At 35.7% G+C, this 21699-nt stretch overlaps 1 protein-coding gene and 3 pseudogenes across 1 annotated transcript; all 4 read right to left on the bottom strand.

Annotated features, from left to right (window-relative positions):
* Window positions 1-628: 628 nt before the first annotated feature.
* LOC120131415 lies at window positions 629-2261 on the bottom strand (annotated as a pseudogene).
* A 4528-nt stretch (window positions 2262-6789) lies between these two features.
* On the bottom strand, window positions 6790-7872 carry LOC120131550 (annotated as a pseudogene).
* A 2959-nt stretch (window positions 7873-10831) lies between these two features.
* Window positions 10832-13361, bottom strand: LOC120131711 (annotated as a pseudogene).
* A 3748-nt stretch (window positions 13362-17109) lies between these two features.
* LOC120131379 (UDP-galactose/UDP-glucose transporter 5B-like) lies at window positions 17110-20852 on the bottom strand. The gene is made up of 11 exons (XM_039148386.1): window positions 20405-20852; window positions 19550-19663; window positions 19276-19368; window positions 19108-19173; window positions 18840-18938; window positions 18575-18654; window positions 18177-18289; window positions 17972-18060; window positions 17754-17840; window positions 17589-17657; window positions 17110-17515 (listed from the first exon to the last, which is right to left on the bottom strand). Exons 1-11 carry the CDS (start codon window positions 20513-20515, stop codon window positions 17393-17395), a joined length of 1044 nt encoding a protein of 347 aa, XP_039004317.1. The 5' UTR covers window positions 20516-20852; the 3' UTR covers window positions 17110-17392.
* Between the last annotated feature and the right edge of the window lie 847 nt (window positions 20853-21699).

Here is a 21699-nt window from a genome sequence, read left to right as displayed (position 1 = left end):
ACTTAAAAATGGAAAAGGAATGCAAGATGGAATCAATATCTGACAATCAACAAGTGCAAGATACAACATGAAATATAGATTCTAAGCCAATAAACATGCCGGGAAGATTCTTAACCTCAAATGATGAATTGAAAAAATCATGAATCGTGACTGAAAGCCAAAGGAGTTTTCACGTGCATGCATCTGATAATATATCGTGTCAATATCATAAACTTCATCAACTTTCTTGTTCAGCTGGAATTCCAGCACGGTTCTTTGAGAAAACGGGAAAAAAATCTATATAGGAGCCGAAATTTAGTACCATGATTTTATGCAGCTTAGGTTGTTAGTAGAATATTTTCTTGCTTTTTCTCCTGTGAGGAATATTCTGTTGAAATGTGGGTGATAAGTTATATATGATGATCTGCGGAAAGAGTACTGTGCTTTCTTAGCTTCAATCTTCATGGCATTGCATCCTTTGTAACAATAGTAATGAATGAAGAAGAAGAAACGAGACAATGAAGTTACCATACGATGTTTCACAGAGGAATGAGTTTACATCATTCATTTCAGACAAGGAACCCCATAACTTCAAACACAAAAGATAAAACAAACATGTAAACAAGCCCATGCAAAAAAAAACAAACAAACAAACTCATAGCTTAAGAAAACCCCAAAAAATATAGTATGGAACAACATTTGCTTCTTAGAGAGGAAGACGATGATGATGCGATATAAGTTCCAACACGAAACCATGCAATTTTACCATCCATTATTTAGCTTTTGATGTTGAGGACTTGGAGCTCGTGCAAGACTAGGGTAATAAAGGAACACGGCTACTTTATGTCAACTATTATCAGTCATTAAAGACAGAATGAAGTGGCTGAAGCTTCAGAGATCAGCTTTAAGCTGCTTTCTATTAAGAAAGATTGAAATTATACCTATAAGAGTGAGAGATGATTACTTGAGACCTGATAAATCTGTCCAATTCTTTACTCCTCCCCAATACTGATTGTTCTGATCCGAAACACCCATCAACGACCTTGATGATTTAGCCCTTGGTTGCTGTTTTTCACTTTCACTGGAGTTCGCTGAGAAACCCCTAGAGTTTGAATTTGTGGAACGAAGAATCTGACTTTCTCCCACCATTGAAGGTGATGCTTCCACATAATCACTTTGTAATGGATATAAATCATTATTTGGCTCAAAGAACGGGAACTGGTGATGGTTCCCTGATCTTACTGATAAAATAGCATTGCTCATGTCTGAGTTAGTTCCTATATGAAACCCCATGTCAGCTTGCCCACTAACGTCGCTTGCTGGCCCTATATGACCTTGAATTCCACCAAAGTTTAAGCCAACATTTCCCATACCATACTGAGAAAAGCTTTGCAGAGAAGTCATAAAAGGTAAATGAGGTGTTTGATACGGCAAATGAGTAGTGATTTCAGAGAGCATAAGAGCATTGGTTGAATTTAGATCACTTTGCCTCAAGGCAGAAACTGTGGGTTTGGAGCTACTATTACTACTACTGCTGCTTTTCTTCTTCTTGTTTCTTCGACATCCTCCACCCACAGGGACATTCCTAAGAGCTCCTCCTCTAGTCCAATACCGACGACACGTCTTGCAAAAGTGGCGTGGCTGTGTTAGGCTGTAGTTATTGAAGTAGCAAAACTTGGTGTTGGTGGACTCGCAGCGTGGACATTTCAGTGGTACTTCTGGTTGTGGAGCTTTAGCTAGCCTGGCTCTATCGGTCATCGAACCAGACCTAATGGAACCGGCACCGCCAGCTCCACCAACATGATGATCAGGAGGTGCAGGAAGAGGTGGAAGCTGAGGATTTTCACTGACAGCAACTTGTTGACGATTAAACTGCTGAAAAACACAACAAAGATAACACTTGGTATATTCAGGAAAATTTCACAAAGGAATACGAATATTTATCTTTTACAATTAGCTTTTTCTTGTGTGCATAAGCTGTGGATATTGATGAAGAAAAAGGAAAAGAGAACAAAAAAACCCTTACCTGCTGCCAATTGGGAGGATCTAAGTAAACTGGAACAGATGGGAAAACCATAGTTAATCTTTTTTTTCTTTTACAAAAGGTTGATAGGTTCTTTAGCAAAAATAAGGTAGAGAATCACACTAAGAGAGTACCAGAGGCCAAGAAAGCAAAGAGAAGATAAATAAAGAGACGGGGGCATAGATGACTTTTGCTATTTATTTATTTATTCCTTAATTATTCTCTCATCTCTCCTTTTTGTTTTATTATATTATTAGGGTTTCGAGTGGATGAAGTTTTTCCTTCGCCAATAAGCTTCCTTCCTTCCTTCCTTTCTTCATGTGTTTGTCGACTATTTATTAATGGTTTTCGTGCTCAAAAGGAGATTAATCCATGGCATCAAGAAAAAACTTATCACCCCTTAGTATTAGGATGATAGTGGAGGATCTAGAATTTTTTTTAAGGGTAAAGACATATATTAATAATAAATTTTTATATCTAAATAAATATGATAAAATTTCAGATGGACACGATAAAATTTCAAGGTGGGCACTAGCATATATTAAGAGAAAAACTTCAAATTTTAAGAAGAAAATTCAAATTCCAAATTTTTTTTAGGTTGTGCATAAAACCAAAGCACATCCGTAACTGATGATGGATCACCTAAAGATTAATCAAGAAAGAAATATAATTATTTTTTATAGTTTATTTACATTTAAAATTTAATTGTTTTTCTCTTAGTAATATCTTTCTAAAATTTAAATCTCAATTCTCTATAACATAAAATACACTCAAACTTAAGAATCCATGAATACTTTTTTTTTTTAAATGTTCTTGATTTTGTATATATTAATAATGAGATCAAATGCTCAAATTATATGTATTTGTGTTTATTTCCCTTTCAAATTATAGATAATATCTTGATCTTCGATTACAGTTGTGCAGTTCCCCTTTTCCTTGAAAAATCATCAGCTTTTTAATAAAAAGCCTTAATTTTGTATTTGTTTGACAGTGCTACTTTTGCTACTTTTGGGCAGCTTATGTGTGTGTGTATAAAGAATAACATAGAATAATTGGTAATTAAGCACCGACATCTAACCTATTTTTCCTCATCCTTGTTGCGACTCTAGCTGTCTGTTCTGAAACTTTAATGGATGCAGTTCTTTAAAATTTGAAGCTCATCACTCATGCATCTTTATCTTCTTCAATTAGGAATCTCGGTTTCTATATATACTGACTGTGATTTAGAAATGCAGCAGAGAACCAATAAGACTGATGGTTATATATTATTACCGAAAAATGAACAAGAAATATCCTGCCAAGACAAACATTTAATGAATATTATCATTGCTTTATAGGCATAGTTTTTGAGTGGGATTGTAGTTTATCTCCCACGTGCATGTAGTTTTGTTTTATTGCCATTAATTATAATCAATCTGATGTTTAGCTTTTCTTTTTTGTTTTGCATGCATGTGTATAGTTGCATTATTTGTTTCAAAGATTCACTATGAACTAAAGCTTACAAGAAATGGAATTTGATGGCCCTGGAATCTAATTCCCTATCAAACTCTTAACACAGTACGGCCTTTCCCTCAATTTCATGCTCAAATGCTGAGGCAAAGGCTACCCCTCCTGTCCCACAGGTTTTATAGTTGGAAAGGAAGCAATTTTCCAGCTTTAACACATTCGTCTGTCCCCAACATTTACCTCATATGCATGTATACGTGTAGATATACATATGTGAATATATATCTACAATTTTATTGTGGAGTATTTTTTTATACAAGGATCGATCGAGGGGTGATCGGGTAATCATATTTTAACTTTTTATATTTTTATTTGAAAATATATTTTTGATCCATTAAAATTTTATAAATTCATTTCCTTAAATTTTATAAATTAATCCTGACATAAAATCTACGTTCATTTAAGGTGGTATGGATGTCACTTGCTATATAATTTAACTAGGGTTTTGGCTAACGTGGGGGTTGTCTCAGTTCAGAGATGGTCTACTGGACGAGGCCCGAAGACATGGATGGTTTCCCACACTGCAGAAAAGAGAGATCCGGTAGCTTATCTGCTCTGTCAAGACTCAAAAACACTGAAATACATGTGGCAGCGCGTTTAGTCTTGGATTTCGACCCCTCACAAAGTAAATCGTAACCGAGAAAATAGAATAGATTGTAACCTTCCATTTCCTTTACCTCATAATAATTGCACATGAAAAATCTGACAACAACAAGAAGATGCTACAGTAGCACTATCACTTTTATTTCTAGGCGTTGCCTTTTAGCTCCGAAAGAGAAGCTAAGCTACAGTTCCCAATGCCGTCGAGAGAGATCATTTCTAGGGTTTTGAACATACATGAATACGCAGCAGTTCATAGATGACCCCAGAGATATCCTGTCACTTGCAATGCTACTTTAATAATTTATGGCTAACGTCAGCCGAAGACACGGTGGTTGTTTAGTATTGATTTGTTGGGTTTTCATTTCAAAGCAATTCGGCTCAACTTTGCGTTTGAATTAGAGTCCAAAATCATAATGATCTCATGTATTAGTGGGGTGTCATATCAGCCGGATATTATTGCCTGAAGGCAGTGATTTATGGGAAATGGAATTGAGTATGCAATCCAAACTCCAATCTGTTCTGAAAAAGTAAAAGGGGTAAGGAGGGGGATGTATGCTATGCTTTTCCCCACCCCCTACGGCTAAAGAAAACTCGGTTTCGGCTTTTTTTGCTTTCTGCTTTTAACATTAATTCCGCCCCCTACTTCTTTTCCCTTTCTTTCAAATATATCGTTCTCTTTTAAATTATTATAATTAAGTAAAAACAACTGTATGCTTGTGCTCCTCAACATCATCAAGTTTCCTATTCACTGAACTAAATGTCTACTAAAAACAAGTTTCGTAAACAATCCGTGAAAATGGACTGAGATTGCATGAATCAAAGAAGCGGCAAGAAGAACAATCCATCAACCATCACAATTCGAATTAATTCCCAGAAATGAAATTATTTTGACCATTTTTTTTTAATTTTAAATGCACAACGAGGAAATTAAAAACGGGGCATAGGTTGGCAAACAAGTTTCAGAGAGGATTACGAACGGAGTGACCTCAATTGCTGTTATTTCTTGATATCCCGAGTTCAAGCAACATAAATATCAGGGTGCAAGCATTTAATTTCAAATGATTGAGAGTTATATTTAAACAGATACTATCTTTTAATTACACCAGATTAATTATAAAAAAATTCAGAGAGGAATGGAACGATCGTTCGTTCTTCTTTCTTTTCAAGTTTATTGCAAGAATGTGAGTCGGGTCGAAATCGAAAATAAAGTAGTTGGGTCATTTATTTCAACTTCAATAGCCCAGAACACTAACTTTACGGGCTTGTTTTTAACCAGATTGGTTCAAAAAAATTGAATATAAAACTCTGTTAGGATGTGATGTGTAGTTTACGTTAAGAAAAAAATGAAAAATATATTATTTTCAATTTCATTTTAAAAATATTTTAGTAAAATTTATATATATAATACGGTAAAAAAAATAAAACGGTCTTTTTTTTCATAAGTTATCATTTTTTATCACCGAGTTTAGAAAAAATTAACATTTTAATCACTTATAATATCTATTCATAATATCAATTTGATGAAGGGGCATGTTAATAAAAGAGATTATTTTCTAATGATCTTTAAATTTTAAATAAAATATTAATTGATCTCTAAACTTTAGATAAAATATCAATTTGACCCTTTAGCCTTAGATAAAAAATATATTTAACCCAGAATCTTATCAAAATTTTCTGTCGTCAACCTTCACCACCATCGTCGGTCACTGTTGGCTGCCATTGATCACCATCACCGACCATCGTTGGAACTCAAAATTTCAGCATCTATATACTACCTTTTCAATATAGTGAATGCCTTCCTAGGCAATGCAATGAACAACTAAAAAACATTGATCAAGCAGTCAACAAATGAGTATGTATTTCTTCTATTTTCTTCTAATTTGTATATCTGCTTTTAGTGATTCAATTGTTGTTAATGCATGGCGTATGTTTTTGATGTAGGTTGTTAGTTATAAACACCGGTATTGTTGTACTGAGTTTGGTATCTCTGTCAAACTGGATACATGGGAAGACATGTCGTAGTTACAGAATGTATAACCAGCTGGTTTGCGGAAATGAGCAAAACCGGATCATAGATTTCCGATTCCAGACAGCAGTGAAGACCCACAAAACAAAACAAGTCATCCAACAGGAATCGACCTAAAATGCACTTGGACCACTCATCAAACTATTTGTCTGCTTCTCAGATGATACTCTGTTGGTTTCACTGCTTTGGTCTCTCCACCTATTGCTTGAATTCCTTCGATCTCTTCGCTTTGTCCTAATTCAAGTACTGTACGTTGCAGCGGATGTTGCCATTCATATTCGAAGGATTCGAATTTTGAAAAACATGTCTTAGTCGAGGTGGAGGCAGTTTTTGTTGATTTATTAGATTTAGACCTCCTCTTTTGAGGGCAAGCAAACATTCAAGCCACGTATTTTTTGTGAATGTTATGATTTAAATACATAATTGATTTTTTTAATCAGCTTTACAGCAATGGTCATTTAATTAATACAATGATTAAATTCGTGCTAGTCATTCATTGGGCAGGAGTGATGGTTTATGATAGTGGCAAAGCTTTTAGTTTACACCATGCGTGTTTGCTGCCTTTTGATTAACAAAAAGACAAACTGTATAATCAGACGGGAAAATTTAAAAAGATTAGCTGTACACCATTTCCACATATCAGTAGCTCGTGAAAATACAGTGGAGAAGATGAAGGGATGGTAGTTTAACTAACCAAAGTACCAAACCAACACCCTAAGCATCTATCTTAGAAATTTTCTATTTTGTCTTAATTCAAGATGAATTGGTAGATTAAAAGAATAAATTGAAAAGAAAAGAAAAAACAAGAAAAGAAACTCATCTAACAGGGATCTAATGCAGAGTGTCTTTCTTGTCTGGTGGTCTGAATGTTGTAGGAGGAGAAGACAGTGGCAGCATCTGAGAAGAACTTGAAGGATACTGTTGTAAATACTGGAGAGGTTCCCTGCTCTTACCAGCGATGAATTTAAGGAAAGACCCTTCTACCATCGTCCCTTCTTTTGCATTGTCCCTTCTGATTTGTACCATTTTCTCAGCTTCTAACGTCAACCTTGTTAAAAGTTTCTCTTCTGCATCCCTCAAGAACTTGAATTTGGGAGGAGGTGAAGATCTCAGCTTATTTATTTCGGCACCCGTGGAAGATTGAAAGAGAGGATTGAATCCTTGGGGGTGATAATAAGAACCCAAAGGTGACTTCAGTGGCGGAGAAGCCAAAGGACTAAGAAAAGGAGTGTCGACAGGCAGCAGCATAACATCATTCAAGTTCCTCCTTCTTGACCCTTTATCTTCGGACTTCAAATCTTCCTTGGTTTCCTCTTTGATGGTGAAGAGGAATCTAGGTGGACCAGCCAGATTGTGGAGCCTCATCAGCTCTGATTCAACACCTCTTCTCCAAAACCCTTGGTCGACCCAAGCTCGAGGTCTGACTCCACACTATTGGTATCTTGGTTGCAGTTGGTGATGGTCATGGTGGGTGCATGTAAAGAAGCTGATGGTTTCTTCGCCTGGTTGGTGTAATCGTACTCCACTTCAGAGTTAGCAAATCTCTTCTTCCACCATAGCAAATAGTAAGATCCGCAACAAGAGCCAATACAAGACAACCGAAAACCAAACTTAAACCAATCCCTAATCCACTGAAAGATTTCATCTTCGCTTGCAAATTCACTTCATATCTCCTGAAAAATATAATCTTAACCTCCAGTAGATTTCCTCCCTCTCAGCTCTGTACCATATATAGAGAAAATGTAAGGAAAAGAAAAGACCTTTAAATAATGCCAGTGCCTTCACGGGCTAAGATTCCTTGTGGTAAAGCAGTAAGAGAAGGGAAATTACCATACAAATCCAAAATTTCTCAGCAAACAAACAGTTTTGACTATTGCTAGTGGAGACACATGAGATGAAAGGCAAAATACAGTGTAACGGTTGAAAGAAAAGGAAGAGAAAGTTATCTGATTGGGTTTATGGGCAAATGTTTTTGTACAAAAGCTTATCAGCTTTCAAGTGTGTGGAAAATGGCAATAAGCAGCTCACATGGACAGCCAAAAGGTTTTTGAAAGAAAATCATCGAGAAATGGGCATTGTGAATGCGTGATTCATCAGCTGCCGCGGTAGCCTCCACGTAAGCCTTAACTGAATTACAAGACATTGGCCAAAGAATAGTACACCCGTCATCCATGGAAATCTAGCTGTGTTTTTCTATCGGCTAAACTTTACAATTCATCATATTAGTTTTAGTTTAAAGTTTTATACCATTTTTTCCGGTATATTAAAAAAAACATAATATTTGATCATTTTCATTTAATTAAGACAATTCTTAGACATTAAATTGATTGTTAACGTACATATTAAATATATAAAATTAAAAGAATAAACTGCAAGACTAATCATTGGTATTTAAATACGTTTTCATTTTTTCCATTTAAGTTTCAAATGTAAAGAATGCTTGAGATTATTTTGTAGCGCATGTCCGAGAATGATATGAACCAATGATCAAACAGGTTGTTTGCATTCGAATTGATGTAATTACTCTTGTTTCAAAGCTACTGTTAATGTCTGCAACAAGGTTGATTGAATCATAATTAGGAATAAGACGCAAGCTTGTTATTGGCTGGACGCATTGAATATTCTTATCAAGTTGGCTGCTGCAGGAAACAATTGTAAATGTTGCAGTAAGGACTTTATTAAAATATACTAAGAAATCGAAAGCTGAGTGTTGGCCACACTTTGCCTTATATCTAGAAAACTCCATTTCATCAAATCTATAGGGGCATGAAAATTGAGCAAAAATGTCCAACAAAAATAAAATAAAATAAAAGAGATTGCATGGGGTTTTAAGATGGAAAAATGGCAGTTTGCATAGCATCTCTACAAGGAAGAAAGTGTTCAAAGCAGCAACTAAAAACATCCTACAAGAAAAACTAAACAGAGTAAAGTACTATCATCAGAGAAAAAAAAACTAAACTGAAAGAGGACCATAAAGATATTTTCTACTGAAATATTTGAAAATCAATCAATCTAATGGTTGTTTATTTTTTAGTGCCCCCTTTTTAAAGGTTACAGTTGACAGCAACTTCGGCAGAGAGGAAACTGGGGTGAATAACATCTTGACCAGATACTGATTAGCATTTAAGAGCTTCAGAAACTCACAACTGCAAGACCAATGCATTGAAGATCAAATATTATATGTGTTATATGTATATAATAACTCTGGGTATTGAAAGATCATTTATCACTAAATCTGTGGTTGAAAAAAAAATCCACGGAATCACCTGGTGTTTCTGAACGAGAGGGCAGTCTTTCACCAGGTATAGTCTTTTGCTTCTCAGGGGAAGCAGCAGCAAGCATGCTACTCAGCATCTCAGATCCTTGTGATACGGCTGCAACAGAATTCGATGCCGCCTGTAGGACTCTAGACCCTTTGTTCACCTGCGAAAATTGAGTTCGAAGAGATTATATATGTTGATATATATCTTGAACATGTATAACAGTGTATATGTGTGCACGAACAAGGGTATCAGACACTTGAACAAGTGTAACAATGTGTATATACAAGGAAAAAGGAAAGAAAAACATGTAGGTTGCTTTGATTCTTGGTTCGGATCATTCTCGGACATATACTACAAAATAGTCTTAATAAATTTTTTATTTTTTAAAATTTCAATAGAGAAAACAAAAACTTATTCAAATATTAATGACTATTTGCGTAACTTACCCTTTTTAATTTTATTTATTGATAATAAGTAACACATCAACAATATGTCAAGAGTCGAACGACAGTTAATTTTCGGTGGCATATCTTAATTAAATAAAAATAAAATAATCAAATATTATATTTTTTGAATTCAATAAGAAAAAATACACACGACTTAAATAAAAATTATCGTGTTTAATGAAGTGATCAAGTAGGACACTTTAAACATCTTTATCAAATGATATTAATCTCATTCACTGCAGTGTGCATCACTCCATCACCGCAGATCAATATTCTTTAAAAAGGAAAATTGTGGAAGGGATCGGATTCGTATAAACAGTCTCACGCACATCGACATAACCATATTCTATTGAATCCAAAGCCAATGAATTTTCATATTTGATGTTGTGTCAACCAAGACTTTGGATAAACATTGACCGTGAAATGGATTGGGCCCTTCAATTTCTCCGATCAATCCCTTCGTAAGACCCACATCGACCGAAAGCTCTCTCTTCTATTTAACGAAAGGGCCATAAACCAATGACCCAAACACCAAAATTAAAAGCCCCGTTTCTCTTTTTTCCCCCTTCCAGCTTTCTTTTTTTAAATCTTTGGTTAATACTTATAGTTTTCGGGCGAAATATATGATTTTTTTGTCATATCCATCAATGATGGTTTCAACTTTCCAATTCAGACGTCAAATGTTGTTGGGTTTCTTCGATATGTTATTTTCTCAAACTGATTTGATTTGGTGAGATTCCAAGTTGTTCTTTTTTCTGGGATTAAAACCAAGAAAGCCCTCTTAGACGGTGATTCTTTAAGGATATTTATGGATAAGTCGAAGTTCGTCGGGGGTTTTCCCAATCTTTTGTTGGTTTAATGAGCTTGGACTTGAGATGCAAAACGAAAAGAATGCAACAACTAAAAATGATATAAAATGGAAGTGAAAACAGAGTTGCAACAACTTGAAAGGGAAAGGAAATGCCATAGAACTATAGAAGCGAAATCTGAAAACAAAGGAGCAACTGGTCTATTCAAGCATATCTGGTTGTTTTTAAACTCCGGTGGTGGGCGCACTGGTAACAGATTACTAATACACACATACACTATATATTAAGAAGAGGTGAAGGGTAAAATAACAAAATCCAAGACCCTAAAAGGATTTATCCAGCTTAATCCACCTCCTCGATCTTTGGTCCAGCACCAGATCCACCGCCAACCGAAGGACCATCATCATCCATGGTCCCCGCACCCATATCACCACCAGCCCCCTGGTACATCTTGGCAATGACGGGGTTGCAAATGCTTTCCAGCTCCTTCATCTTGTCCTCAAACTCATCTGCCTCAGCTAACTGGTTTCCATCAAGCCACTGGATTGCCTCCTCAATCGCATCCTCGAGCTTCTTCTTATCTGCAGGTGGAAGCTTGGAACTGATCTTCTCATCCTTGATGGTGTTCCTCATGTTATAAGCGTAATTTTCGAGGGCATTCTTGGCCTCGACTTTCTTCTTGTGCTCCTCATCCTCGGACTTGTATTTCTCTGCTTCTTGCACCATCTTCTCAATCTCTTCCTTGGATAACCTACCCTTATCATTAGTAATGGTGATCTTGTTCTTCTGTCCAGTGGTCTTATCCTCAGCGGAGACATTCAATATACCATTGGCATCAATGTCAAAACAGACATTGATTTGAGGAACACCACGAGGAGCCGGAGGAATTCCAGACAGCTCAAACTTGCCAAGCAAATTGTTGTCCCTGGTTCTAGTTCTCTCACCCTCGAAAACCTGAATCAAAACTCCAGGCTGGTTATCCGAGTAAGTAGAGAAAACTTGTTCCTTTTTGGTTGGAATTGTGGTATTTCTTGGAATCAACACAGTCATGACTCCACCTGCGGTTTCCAGACCAAGGGAAAGTGGAGTGACATCCAAAAGCAGCAAATCTTGAACCTTCTCGTTACCCTCACCACACAGAATCGCAGCTTGTACAGCAGCTCCATAAGCAACAGCTTCATCGGGGTTAATGCTCTTGCAAAGCTCTTTTCCATTGAAAAAGTCCTGCAACAATTGCTGAACTTTTGGGATCCTAGTGGACCCGCCAACAAGAACCACGTCATGGACGCTGCTTTTGTCCATCTTAGCATCTCTCAAGCACTTCTCTACCGGCTCCATACATTTCCTAAAAAGATCCATATTCAACTCCTCGAACCGAGCTCGGGTAATTGTGGTGTAAAAATCAATCCCCTCGAACAGAGAATCAATCTCAATTGTAGTTTGAGCAGTCGAAGACAATGTCCTCTTAGCTCTTTCACAAGCTGTTCTCAACCTTCTCAGAGCTCTTGGGTTCCCACTAATATCCTTCTTGTGCTTCCTCTTAAACTCTTGCACAAAATGATTCACCATTCTGTTGTCAAAATCTTCACCTCCCAAATGGGTATCTCCAGCAGTAGCCTTCACTTCGAAGATCCCTTCTTCAATTGTCAACAATGAGACATCAAAAGTACCACCACCGAGGTCAAAAATAAGCACATTCTTTTCTCCTGAACTTCCAGCCTTTTTGTCAAGTCCGTAGGCAATGGCTGCAGCAGTTGGCTCGTTGATTATACGCATGACATTGAGGCCAGAAATGACACCAGCGTCTTTCGTGGCTTGACGCTGGGAGTCATTGAAGTAAGCCGGGACTGTAACGACGGCGTTTTTAATGGTTGACCCAAGATAAGCCTCAGCAATCTCTTTCATCTTCGTCAGGACCATGGAGGAGATTTCTTCAGCAGAAAATTGCTTCTCTTCGCCTTTGTACGTGACGACGATCATTGGCTTACTCCAGGCCCAGGAATGACCTTAAATGGCCACAATTTCATATCACTTTGGACCGACGCGTCGCTGTACCTTCGACCGATCAAACGCTTAGCATCTAGAAAATTATTTCAGCAACACCAATCAATCATTAGCATAAACGCACGCCATGGCATAAAAATCTAAGACACAATTTAAAACCTTGAAATTTACAAGTTAAAACTGAATTTCACTAAGGAAAATCTCAACTATAATACTGTTAAAAATACTAACGGCGAAAAGTAAAATCTCACAATCTATTCTAATTATCAAAACGAATAAGAGTGTACATAATAATACTACTAAAATCAGCAAAACGCTAAAATGAATTGATATTCGAATAACTAAACTAATGCTAACGATAAGAACGTACCGAAAACAGTATTGATAGGATTCATGGCGACCTGGTTCTTAGCAGCGTCGCCGATCAAACGTTCAGTATCTGTAAAAGCAACGTAAGATGGCGTCGTTCTATTCCCCTGATCATTAGCTATGATCTCCACACGATCATGTTGCCAAACACCGACGCACGAGTACGTCGTACCGAGATCGATACCAATCGCGGGACCTTCCCCTTTGCCAGCCATTGAAACTCTGAACAAATAAACGAACTGAGTGTAGAAACAAACAAAGAAATCTTGTGAGACTTGTGAGGAGAAATCTTTTCACTAATTTCGTTTCGATGAGAAAAGAGAGGAATTTTATGGGTTTATAAAGAAAGTCAGTTTTCTGGAATGTTCTGATCGTATAATTTCAGCCGTTAGATCTATAATTCGACTGTCAAAGATTTTTTATTTTCCTTTCTCCTGCTCCCCTTCTTTTAGTATTAAGTTTGTGTCTAGTGAGTTCCAGAGCTCTCGATTTTGAAATCTAGAATACGTGTGGACCATACGCGCCTGAGATATCTTACCCGTTTGAAAATAAACGTAAACTAGTTTTTTCTTTTGGCGGGTAGGATTATTCTGACTGATGCCGGAATTGTGCTATACTATCCGGGAATGGGACTGAATAATCCTGTTGAATTGGTAGCTTTCAATCTTTGCTTCGCGAAGTCTCAAATCTGATTGGTTAAATTGACGAATTCAACATTTATTTTTAATAATATCATTATAAGGTAATATATGTTAAAAAAAAATTTAGTGTGAACTAAAAAAATGATAACTTTTGTTTGAGTTTTATAATTGAATTAAAAAACTCAGATTTGATCACTTTTGTTTCGTTTTAATTAAGATGTGATTGCTAAAATTTAACGGTCGTTAAACCTTTAACGTTTTGTTGACTTGACATGGTAAATATATAAAATTAAAATTACATCATTTCACGTATATAATATGTAGATTAAGTGTCGGTCACTTTCCTTTCAAAAATATAAGTTTTGTCCACCTACGCTATTATTTTATTAGCTACTTTTATTATCGTTTTATTAAGTTTTGATCACTTAGACATTATTGAATGTCGTTAGTTTGATAGCGTGACATGTTAGTAAAATGGTTTAATTTTTATTTTAACTCATAAATTTTAGACAAAATATTAATTATGCGTCTTAATTTACCCATTTTTTAATTTTTTTCTCCCCAACCCCCAATATTCCTCATCTTCTCTTTGTTTCTTCTTTAGACATCTCTCCTCCATTACAATAGACTTATTGTTTTTAATTATTAGTTGCAATTATTTAAAGTCAAATTATGTGAGTTCTCAATTGTAAGAAAATGTATAAAAAGAAGTAATGAAGATCGTGAAAATGTAAGAATTCACTATTAAAACACTGAAAAGATTCACCACCACAGCGATGTCACCGCCTCGAGCTGAGAAAATTAGAGCTTTTTCAATGGTAGCATTATTGACAACATAGTACCAAGTTTCCATCTTCGATGTTGACCAACCAAATCTCTGTGATGTGTAAGATCGTCGAGAAAGTTTCGTTGCATTTGAATGAGATTAACTTCCACGAAGTTTACGAAGATCAAACCAACTTTCAATAAGTACTGGAGCTTGCTCCGACGATGAGTTGTTCGATCGGGTCGTCGCAAAAATGAGGTACTCGAAGACCAGCGTGGTGGCGATGGTGTGACAGATCACGCAAGTTGCATGAGTTAACATTGATTCATAGGGATATAGAATAAGAAATTGCTTGTTCTTGAGTAAAAATAAAGATTCAACATTGTAGATCATGAATTTTGGATTGAGTTCAATGAATGAATTCACGGATCCAATAACGATTTGTTTGGATCCATTGATTATGTTACATCATATGTGCTTTCTCAAGGGAAAATCGCCACAAAGAGTGATATCCAGTTATCGGGTTATTTGGATCGATTAATTTGTGTTATTGTTTCTTGTTGTATATGGCATTCTACAATCTTAAATCTGGAAATTGAATTTTAGTATGTATAACCGAGATTACCCAACTTCATTTTATCTCTAGACGTCTACCCTCTCATTTTTCTCTAAACTTGTGGTGTTATTATTTGTTATGGAAAGTTGGAAATCTTTCTTTGTTCTTGAAATGCATCATGAGTCCGTGAAAGAAGACAAATGAAACAATAGTGCAATGAGGTAGAGATGTGTGAAGAAGAAACATGAGAAGATAAGCAATATTGGGGTTGAGAAGAAAAATATTAAAAAAAAATTGAAATATTGTTCCTAAACTAACTTGAATTTGCAAAAAAACATAATTAGTATTTTGTCTAAAGTATAGGGGTTAAAATAAAAATTAAATCATTTTACTAACGGGTTACATCATCAATCTAACAAAATTTAATGTCCAAGTGACCAAAACTTAATATAAAAATAACGTAAATGACCAAAACTTAAATAAAACAATAATGTAAGTGATCAAAACCTATGTTTTTTTAAAGAAAAGTGACCAAAAATTAATACACGTATTATCTACGTGAAAATATTGTTATTTTAATTTTATTTATTTACTGTGCCACATCATTAAATAGTTAAACGTTTAACGACAATTTATTCAATGATCACATTTTAATTAAAATGAAACGAAAATGATCAAATCTTATGTCTTTTAAATTCAATGATGAAAAGTTTACAAAATTAAAATAAAAGTAATCATTTCTATAATTTATATTATTTTATTAATTATTAACAACGTACCTTCACACCCTAAACTAGATCATAAGATATTAAAGAAAAACGTTACACATTTTAATGACTGAACCACTTAATGGAAAACTCAAAGGGACTGTTCACATAAGGCTTCTGTAGACCATGCGCAGAGGACATTCTGCTTTTAGGTTTGTTTATCTGATATGAGGTGCCATGCAAGATGGCAGTTCACCATCGATTGGCATGACACTGCCGCATATCTTGTTTTACCTATTCTTTGATCCACGACCGAGCATAAATAATTTTTTGGGTGGAAGATTTACGGGTTTGTGGGCTATTTCCTGAGGAGGAGAGAACAGGTTTGATTTTGGTACTCCAATTGCCGTGAGAGAAGAAAAGGGAGGGATGCCATCCTCTCCCGTTACCTTATGATTTATGAAAAGGAGTTTTTATTTTATACTAGTTTTTATAATCATATGATTAAAAAACATTAACAATCCAGTAAATAAAAATTTCCTTCAACTCCTTTAATCTCTCAGGAGAACCATCTTGTACCGCAAAAGCAGTTGACATATAGAGATCGTGAATGAGGAAATCTTCACATTAAAGTGAAATAATTAGACAGACCAAAAATGGAACAAATCGAAGTTGTTATTGTTATGGAAGAAAAACAAACGGACAAAGCGCGGAGGTTTCGTAAACAGGAATCTACGATTGGATTTTCAATCTCTAGAGTTTCCATTGTCGCCACCCAGGTATTTGTCCTAACAGGAGATGGACATGAAGATGGAGAGTCGGGGTTTCTGGCTATTTCTGGTTCATGAAAAAAGAAAAGAGATGATGTGACCTGCTGGGATTCAAGCCCAGGTCTCTACGGCCACAACGTAGAATTCTTACACTAAACTACAGTCACTGTTGATCTATCTGGGGCCAAACCAACTTAATTATCCTAATTTAATGATGGATTTATCTGTCAACGTTAACTACCTGTGTTCTCCTGGATTCCAAACATGATTTGTAATTTTTCTTCTCATACAATTCAGTTCCCATGGTATGTTGGTACACATTATGATATTATTGTACTCAATTATATTTGAATCTGGAGTCTTTTAACTTCGACCTCTTAACATATACATACTCACAAGAGAAAGAATCACCATAATAAAATGCCAACTCCGAACTTTTAGGATGAACTGGATTTTAACTTCAAATTTTAATCTGCTGAAAGTTGTTCTTGAATCGTATGGGATTTGAGCTCTAAAAAAAGTTGTTCTTTTTGCCTTTTCTTCCCTCTCCCGTTGTTCAAACTGAGCATAATGCAAAGCATGAGAACTCAACCAAAGGCAACATGAACAAATCAACCTTTTTAATCACTCTTTTCCCTCCTTTACTATGTTTATAGAAAAAAAGTCCACAGTATAAGCCTCAGCAGTTGCATATACATCTAATTCCTTTTGTAAAAAAACAAAGAGCGATTTTGTGCTTTACTTCAAGTGTAGTTTCATAATTCGTATCCCTTCACTAAAATGCATCTGCAGCTTGGATTTCAAGAGATCGTTCGGACACGAGTCTTGGAGGTATATGCTTCAGAATGCAACTTTAACATCAGCAAATGTTTACTTGAATAGAACTAGATGCAGCAACTGGTGCGAAAAATTGATCAGATGATATTAAGGGATCCCTTTGATGGGACTAGAAGCACCGTTCTGTCTTTGTTCTTGTTGTGGAGCAGGGGGATTCATTGATAATTTTTTGAGGACGTTTTTAGTATACAAGGAGCCAAACACAATGACCTGATAAAGCATCAATATCATCAGGCTTTTGAAAATTGACAACAACGTTAGAACAAACGTAGTAGAGACTTACTGCCCCGATCCATTGTTCCCAACTAAGGGGATGGCCGAACCACACGCATGACAGCATGATGCTCACAAGCTTAAACAACAAGTACGAGGAATCACCATTAATCTGAAATATATCATTGGGAGAAAAGGAGACATTAAAACTTTATTGTAGAAACTTCAACTATACCTGTCTTGTGGTCATTATGGCAGCAAATGTGAGGGCGCCAAATGTTCGAATCGTGTAAGAAATGAAGAATTGACTAATTGTAGCTACCTATAAAAAAAATCTCTTTTAAACTTAGGATTCCAAATTATGTCTTCTCGATATGCCGGGGACAATAAAAGAAGACACAAACTTAGTCAGGGCCAAATAAAACTAAAAATAGGAAAGGAAAGAACACTTACAGTAGAAAGTAATACAATATCAAGGAAACAATCAGTGTGGCGATAAACAAAATCTATAGCTGAAAGTAAATGTCCCTGTAATATAAGACCTGGACAGTACAGAAAAAAATTCACAACCAGCAATTAATCAATGGAATGCAACCACAAAGAAATCTTAAAGGTAAAACAGAAGATATTCCTAACAGTATGTTGAAGGAACTTTTACCTGTCAAACTGAGAATACAAGAACACAATGTTGTATAGAATATTTGATTGTGTATTTCCATATCATATCCTTTGAATAATTTGTCTTGGAATGTGCTTGTAAAACCATCAAACCTGTTAAACGTAGAAACGAGCATTTAAAAATTAAAACTGAAAAGCGTTCAAAATAGCAACGCTAGATGACTTGAGACTATAGAAATATTTCAGGTCAAACGAGCCTACATATGAGAGTAGTTTTTCACTAAGTGCAATCGATGCAACAAATGCCACTAATAAATCAGCAATTGAAAATTCAGACCTATCATGGTATATATATCACTTCGTAGTTTGAATATCCTATTACAGAAAGTAACAACATATATATTTTATGGTGTGGGGAAATAAGTTTCAGATTGATACCCAAGATAACCAACCATCAGAGAAACACCCCAAGCTGTATTTTCTCTTCCTTTGCTGTAAGGACTGATGTCAGTTCCTGCCTATAGTGAGAGCTGAATCAGTATACGTATAATAAAGGGGATGTCAGTTACATGTGTTCATTTCCATCCCACAATCAAACTCTATATAAACAATATTAAATTGTGCACATGGAAATGAACACATGAGAGCCATAAACAACTAGAAGGTAAACAACGAATGTTGATAACAAAGAACAGAATTTTACCGGAAATAGTATAAATATTGAACAGCCTACAGTCACCAGAAACGCTACCAAATAGTCCAATCCCTTATATGTCTTTTGCATAATGAAAGTTCCCCATATCTGTATGAAAAAAGACAAAGTTGTCAGAAATTTTTGCAGCTTAAAACCATTGATAACCAATAATGGGGGGCTAGCATTAAGCATCCATTGGATGAACTTAAGAGCCCAAACCCATTTGGATACACATAATTCATAAGCCTCCTTAATTAGTCTTGCAAAACTAACATACCATTACAGGTATCATTTTTGCACACTTAGCCAGAGTCTGAACGGGAAAACTGACATACTTTAGGGCCTGGACCACAGAAACGTTTTCATAACAATTATTATACCATAACTGCATAAAAGGAGCTTATTCACGATACTTATATTCAAATTGATTAAGAAGCAGCTTCACCTCATACTGACATGTTGTGGTTAGGATGTTTGATACTGATATGAGGCAGTACTTATAGACTGGAGCAACAGGATCCAAGGCTTTCTTACTTGCCTACGGGAAAAGAACAGAAGAAAATGAAAATGGTGAAAAATACGGCGGTCAACCTTGCCATCTTTTATGATAGATGGTTCATCTCTAGGCTATTCCATAAGGTCAAAGGCCCATGGAAAATAAATAAAAACACAAAAATAGTACATATGAGCGCAGGAACTTGCCAGTAATGGTTGCATACCAGTAAAAAACCAGCAGAAACAGCAGATGTTGTTAGGCGGTTGCAGAAAACGAGAAACAATGAGTACTTAAAATATTCCTTGTTCACCCCATATGGGACTCTCATGATCTTTTCCTGCATGAAAGTAAACTTCCATCAACACCTCAAAACAAAAGAACGTTTACAACTAAACCATTTTTCAACGATTAAACAAAAGAACACCTGCACCTTCAAACAAGAGCGAAGACCGGATATTAAAAGGTATCTACATAATTCTCCTTTGGAGGAAGATGCTGCTGCTAATACAGAATAATCATATCTCCGAACAATTAACAAAGTTAAGACATCAACAGCATAAATGCCATTATCTACATTCTTATTGTTAGTTTAAGGCACCCTTTAACTAGAAAGATCAACCTGATTGCATCTGGATTAATACTCAAATCTTCAATTCTAACATAGATTTGTTCATCAAAATAAGATATTTAGTTTACATTTTTGTTGAAATACACAAGAATTGTTCTGCTACAGCTACCCGTCACCATAGCTAAAATTCGTTCTTTATTTATCAAATTTCAAGTTTGAAAGCAAAAGGATAACGAGATCCTCCCAGAAGAAATTGCAAAAGAGCAGTAAAATGTATCAGGGTTGTATATTGTACTAAAATCAATCGTGCTAGAAGCTCAAGACATTAAAATCTAGACTTTCTTTTTTATAAACACTTTAGATTGTGAAGAAACATTTAAAAGAGAGGGAGATCCACATGTTCAAGCTTTTGAAGTTCTTTCGAGGTACAAGCGATGCAATTAAAACTGAATACAAAGATAAAAAACTGCAAATAAAGAAATACACAATTTTTTAAAGAAAAAGACGAACCTGTAAAACTCCATAGATAACAAGAGTAACCATGATTCCACTAACAGCGAAAACTCCTTTCCATAAGTTGCTTTCCTTCACCCCGTTCGTCGTCGGCAAAGGTCCAGCCATTCGGAAGTAAGTCAAAACAATTCAATTTATGAAACTTCAATTTTTCCAAGAGAAAATAAGAAAGAAAAGATAACCGCCTAGAAATGTACGGAGACGATCAAAGCAAAGACTTCTCCCCGGGGACAAGTAGAGTAAGGAAGAGAAGGTGAGGGTTTTAAAAGCAGAGGAAGAAGTGGAGAGATGAGCCTGAGATGACATAAGAGTTGCCGTTTAAAGCTTTGGGCAGATCGTAGTTAGTGTCGTTTTAAGCCGCCGAGAGTTTCAGCTGCCGTCTCTAGTTTTCTCTCTCTTTAATCCTCGCGGTGTAAGAAAATGCTAGGCGGCTTTTTTTGGGGAATCTAAGGAGAGAGGGGCGCCACATCAGCATCCGTTAAATGGGCCTTAATGGAAGGCGAGTGACCACATGGGTTTTGTTAGCCCTGGTCCAAAAATTATTTGGCCCAATAAGACACTCCAGATTTTATTTTGCAATCTACAACAAATGATACCAGTAAAGGAAACTCTTCACTTTGAGGTTACGAGTTCGATTAGATATATTATTTCAATGGTCCCAGTTAAGTGGACCATATGTGGTCCATTATCTTAATATATTTATCAAGTTGATGAGTCCCGTAAGAAATTATTTTTTAATTATTTTTAAAATTAATTAAATAATTTTGTAAAAGAAAAAAATAGAATATGAATTAAAAAAACTAGTTGTTTAGAGTTGTTGGGCAACAATCCACTATAACGGCCAATTTCCAATATCACCATAGAACTCATCACCTCGAGTTGACAAGTCCATCCAGCTTTTTAATAATATAATCGTTTATAGCTATTGGGATTGGAGTTATAAATAGGGTTTGGGGTTTAAGATTTTTACTATCTATGATTACGAAAAAAAATGAGAAAAAATCATAGTTTTTGAAGAATTCCCTAAAAATATTTACCAGAGAATAAATGTTACGCCTTGATAATGTCCATATTTCTTCGTTCAAACTTCGTACGAAAGAAAAATGAGCATTCATCAATGATAAATGACATTGAGAGATCCGCATCAGCAAATAATTATATCTACAACAATTCGACCCATATCCAACCACATTTCTACATGGTTTTAAGTAGAACCTGACATTGATTTTGGCTCTGATTGAATGTTAGAGGCATGAGACACATACTTTCCATTTTTTTTTAGTATGAAGAGA

The sequence above is a fragment of the Hibiscus syriacus genome, unplaced genomic scaffold, assembly GCF_006381635.1.
Source record: "Hibiscus syriacus cultivar Baekdansim isolate YM2019G1 unplaced genomic scaffold, ASM638163v2 tig00110556_pilon, whole genome shotgun sequence".
NCBI lineage: Eukaryota > Viridiplantae > Streptophyta > Magnoliopsida > Malvales > Malvaceae > Hibiscus > Hibiscus syriacus.
Note: the sequence above shows the minus strand (reverse complement) of the source record. Positions and strands in the feature narration are given on the sequence as shown.